This window comes from Notothenia rossii (assembly GCF_949606895.1).
Source record: "Notothenia rossii genome assembly, chromosome: 7".
Classification (NCBI taxonomy): domain Eukaryota; kingdom Metazoa; phylum Chordata; class Actinopteri; order Perciformes; family Nototheniidae; genus Notothenia; species Notothenia rossii.
This window is the reverse complement of record NC_136905.1, coordinates 44,054,047-44,059,581: the sequence shown is the minus strand read 5'-3', so window position 1 is coordinate 44,059,581 and position 5,535 is coordinate 44,054,047. Positions and strand designations below refer to the sequence as shown.

Genomic DNA, 5,535 nt, shown 5'->3' with positions numbered 1-5,535 from the left:
CGTGCGTGCGTGCGTGCGTGCGTGCGTGCGTGTGTCTGGGGCACAGCCTAATAAGTTAATAATAGAAGTTACTAATACAAAAATGTATACAAAAGCCAGCATGCTGCATGCGCAATATCATATCCTTCTTATTACGGAGTTTTCCAAAATAAAAAATGTTTGGTGGATAAATCAGTGTGATGTGACATCACTGTGGTGATGGTTTGCTTAGGATCAAAAGACTAATAATAATAATAATAATAATACATGGGTCTTGTAAAGCGTTTTTCCTAATGCTCAAAGGTGCTTTACATACAATCAAATGGTTTGGTTTAGAGAGAGTTAGAGGACCATCATGATATGCTTTATGTTATCCTATTTATCCAATCCTATAGTCACATGGCTGGCTGCTGTTCCTAAGGAGATCTGTTGCACTGCAGCACAACATTTGTGTCTCAGTTTGCACGTTGTCTACATTTAGGCCAATGTGAGCTGCTGTCCAGCTGTGAGAAACGACAATAGCTCGGAAGAGATAAAGAAGAAAACAAAACTTCTCTCTTGACACTGCACTTTAAACCTGATAATACCATCAATATAACACGACGGACAATGACACACATCAGCAGTTTTATTTGGGGAAACAAACATGCTGATTATATTGTTTTACAAGTTTCCATGTTCAATCTACTTACGTTAGCATTACGTTCTTTAGTTAAGTTTTTAATAAGCCTACTGAGCTTAATGTTGGCATTAGTATTCTTCAAAATGAAAAACTAGACTGGAATCAAGTTTTTAGAAATACTAAAGTCCACCTGAGCTCACTAAGGGTCAGGAGCATGCCAATGACCCAACCTGGTCTCACCAGAATGCGTGACTCCACCATGACTCCTTAATACCGCAGTGCGTGGTGGAGCCACAAACTTTGCTACATTTACGTGTCTGCACCACGCAAACCAGCCCAACAAAAAGTGAATGAGGCTCCTTTGTCGTGGTGCACACACGCATTTCTACAACGTCCCGCAGTAAGCTTTTATTCTATAAAACGTTTTTAAAATCTACTTTATAGCTTGTAGTAACTCACAAGAGGCTTCTTTTATTTTATTTGTATTCATAATCATTTTTATTTTTCGTCAGAATGTACAAATTACATTAGTTACGAATTTTTGTTCTCAAAAAACAGTGCATTGTGTGTAATACAACTGTGATTTTTATTAAATTAGTTCGTTTTTAAGGAAGGCCAGAGCTTCAGCTGTGTCAAATAGATTGTTCCCTTTAGTTAATGTTTTTTAAAAGAACATTATATTCCGATTTGATCATGTCCCCTTTATTGTATTACGGAGAGCAATGTGAGCGTCCATTCCCATTGGATAACGCAGGATTTTACACCCGGAAGTAAGTATTCTCTTTACTGTCGATTGATTTTACAGTGATATCTGCACTACCAACCAAGTCTCACAAAAAAACGTGTAATAGCTACGTTGGTCCACAATTTGGGACGTAGTATTTCTACAAAAACGCCTCTGAAATTGTAAGATCCCTACATTTTTTTTCACCATTAATTTCCAATGGCTGGCGTCTATCTTACGTGATCTTCAAATTTCTCCCTGCAGAAAAAAAAACATGGCCGACATTCGTTTTATTGTCGGTGGAAAATGCCTATTTTAAGGTTAGTTTGGCCATTAAAATGCGTTTTGATGTCATTTGATGCAAGAAATATGAGTTGTTATTTCAGATTATGTGTGCAGTGGATGCACATGATCTTTAGTTTGCTAGTTATTATGAAGATTACTTCAGGAAATTGTGTCCATTCAACGTTTTCATTGTTACCAAGGTGGTTGCTAGGGATGCTGCTATTGATATTATTTTTCTGTTATGTTGTGTAACTGTTTAAGAACCTGGACCAATTTCTGGCTCAATAAAAATTAGTGGGAGCATAACACAGGTTGAATAGAGCACATAGAACACATGTCTAAAAAAAATATATAAATTCCACCACCAGATGACAGAGATCTGAAAAGTGACATCAGTGTCACTGCAGTCTTATTTGATTGTTAAATTAAATTATTAAATGTACAGTGTTTTCTGACATTTCTGACATTCCTGAGCACATTCCATTAACTCTGAAGCTTCCAAAGATATTACCATAGGCATATTATGTATGGTTGGAAAGCTGAGAAGGAATGGAATCCATTTCAGATGACTTAGTCATGGTCAAACCATCTCAGAAAGAGCACAGAGAGAGAAAGGAGTATTTGCATTTTCCGATTGCCCCCAAAAGGGCCCGCATGCCATTATTGGCCCCAAAAGTGCCCCCACCAAACATCTCTACACCTAGGCATGCCATATGTTTTTTAACATCTACATTTCCCAAGGAACAATTATATCAAGTCCATTCCCCAAGGTCCATAAGACCTTCCCAGAAGGAGTTATCATCAAATAAAGGTCAAGTGTTGTCGCCAGAGCACCACACCTGCAGCAAGGGACTGATCATTAGTGCTCACCTGACTCACCTGTGTTGATAACGCAATTGCACTCTATTCAAAGACCATGTCCATGTCCCACACTGTCCTCAAGAGACAATACAATATGTATTATATCTATTATATGTAATATGCCATGTATTACTAGTGTAGAACAAGTGCCATTCATTCATTTTTCACACCAGGTGTCTGACATTTCAAACTGGACCAGGTGAGAGGTGGATCTTTGTCTGTTAGGTCAATGTCAATCTTCATTTGTCTAAAATTAATCAGACTGAGAATGTAGCTGACTTTTTATTTTTATCAACATCCAATGCCACTTGAATAATAAAAAAAACAATGTCCGGCTAGAAATTATTTCAGATCAACAGCAGGAAAAGTACAATCTGAACAATAGAAAACATGTTGCCTAGTAGATTTGGAACCATTTGGAACACGTGAAACAGAGTGTCAATAATCACCAGGAATATTTTTAATTCCACAACACCTAAATCTCAACAACTTCCCGTTCCTCTTCTCCTCCCAGTCATCCTACACTATCCTTTCCAAGCCTACTGCTGGCTGTTTAGAAATGGTAGCCTTTGAAGCAGTTTCTCTCTTCTGTGAAGCAGAGACGCACGTCGCATTTCTCACACAGGGTGGTGGTTGCATTTGTTTTGCAGACTGTGCAGCGGCCACGCTTGGTAGATTTCATGGGCCAGTGTCCAAAGTGGTCCTTACGGACATCATCTGGAACTCCAACACGGACTCTCTTTCTCGTGGGAGGTGCTGAAGGAGATGGAGTGTTCATGTCAAGTGATGGGCGCCCCCTTCTTGCCTGGATGAGGATGAGGCAAGTTGCCACCTCTGCCTGGAATCTTCTTAGATTCAGTGCTCTCTCACCGATCAGCTTGCAGTCGTTCTTGTAGATCAGCCACGCGTTGACCAGGGCTACCATGATGGTGTGCCAGAAGAGGTAGATGTACCATCTCCGTGATCTCATGTGGTATTTGTACCGGAGAAGGCATCTATCCATGAGATCCACCCCCCCCATGAAGGTGTTGTACTCTTTGACGACATTGGGCCGGATGACGTCAAGGAATGCCTTCTGGGGTTTGCTCCAGCGCCTAGCTTTGTCTTGTGGTTCCACTGCTGTTTGAGAGGAGATCAAGGTGACAGGTCTGTTGTCATGCCACTTTACTATGGCCATGGACCCCTCTTTCTCCACCCGGCAATCGAAAGATCCTCTGCCTCTCTTGGCAAGACTCTTGTCATCCTCAAGCTGACATCCAGCCAGGCGATTGCTGCGGACTGTTCCTGTAATACATAAAGAATAAGACAAGATGAGTCAAAACTAGAAACAAAGGAGAATGAGACCATAGGTATGTTGTTATTACCTGTGTGTGTGTGTGTGTGTGTGTTTGTGTGTGTGTGCGTGTATGTATGTGTGTGTGTGTGTGTGTTACCTGTGTAGAAGATCTGCCGCTGACGAAGCTCTCGCACCAGTGCGGCTGAAGAGAAGAGGTTGTCGGCGAACACTTTGTAGTTCTGGCCTGATGGAAGAGTTTCACACAACTTGACGACCACATCTCCTCCCATTCCAAGTGTGGTTCTTTTCCCAGTGCCACCTTCATAGACCTGGAAATCACATAGGATTCCGTCGGATGAGCAACGGGCCCAGATCTTGAATCCCCAGGGGTGGGGTTTGCCCTTCACATATTGCCTGATGGGGCAGCGCGTTCCTCTGAACGAGACCATCTGTTCATCGATGGAGTTGTGCTCCATCGGGGTGATCTGGAGACATTGTTTGCGGAACATGTCAAGCCATGGACGGATCTTCCAGCACTTATCCCCTTTTTGCCTGTTGGATGGAGCCTCGTTGTCGGTGAAGTGGAGAGATGTGAGGAGGGTCTGGAAACGGTCGCGTGACATGTTGTCAGCGACCATGCCAATCCTTGTGTCGTTTTCCCAGTAGACACGGTTTCCTGGAAGCTGGCAAAGTCCCATGCGCAGGTACATGCCGATTAGGATTTCCAGCTCCTTTACTGTGGTCTGCACGTTCTTGTGGGTGGCAGAGGTTTGAACGCTGTAGAGGTTGGTTTGCTCCATCATTGCCACAAGCATCTCATCTGTAATGAACCTCCTGAAGTACTGCAGGGGAGTGGGGAACTCATCTGGAGGTTGGACCCTCTCTCCTTTGAAGGTGTGGTCTGGTGTTTCAAAAGCTTTTTTTCGCCATAAGAATCTTTCTTGGCCAGTAGAACGGTGGGATGCTGCAGTCGGAGGTTCTTCATTAGGAGGTTCTTCTCCCTCTGGTTGAGGTGGTTCCTCTTCCCCTATGTCGCTTTCCGACTCATATGGCTCCTCCTGATAATCAGGATCTAAGACAGGATCATCAAATTCATCCTCATCTTCATCCTCACCACCTAATCCCTCCACCTCACTTTCGTTTCCATCCAGGATTATTTCCAGGATCTTCTGGATGTCCTTGTCTCCATCCCACCTATTTTTCCTGTTCATCTAGAGAAGAAAATATGGAAAATAATCATGACTTTCAGCTGATGTCATCATGTAACGTTGGTAGCACTTTACCCTACAGCACGGTAATTATCATTTCCAGCTGTGAGGTAAAGTGCCACATGACGTTAGTCCTAAACCTGCCATGTTGTAGGTAGCTAGCTAGATAGTAGTATAAGTAACTAGTTATTACTAGTTATAGCTAGCTATATATATATAATATAATAACAATATATTACTGAGTATAATTGAATTAAGTAAACTGATCAGATAATGACAAGTTTTCTAATTGTGACATATAGGTCACAACACTTATTTTTTTTACCAGTTTAGTCTAAATGCCTGCAGTGACGTCTATGTCACACACATATTTACTTGCTCTTTTACCACAGAATAAAAAATAAAAAGTCTAAACAATGATTTATATTCGACAAACAACATGTTATCCAATATTTCAACCATAGGATTTGATGGATCTTACCTTTTATCCTCAGGATGGGCAGAGGGGCAAATTAGCTGGCAGACTGAAGTTAGCTTGTGGAGAAAACAGTCAGGAAAGGTGGCTGCTAATTGAACATGA

General features: G+C 41.8%; 1 protein-coding gene across 1 annotated transcript; it reads right to left on the bottom strand.

Moving 5' to 3' along the window:
• Window positions 1-3,024: 3,024 nt before the first annotated feature.
• Window positions 3,025-4,958, bottom strand: LOC307046390 (piggyBac transposable element-derived protein 3-like; the record flags this gene model as incomplete). The annotated part of the gene is made up of 2 exons (XM_079692784.1): window positions 3,025-3,755; window positions 3,905-4,958. The coding sequence occupies 2 exons, from the start codon at window positions 4,956-4,958 to the stop codon at window positions 3,025-3,027; spliced, it is 1,785 nt and encodes a 594-aa protein (XP_079548910.1).
• Window positions 4,959-5,535: the final 577 nt, after the last annotated feature.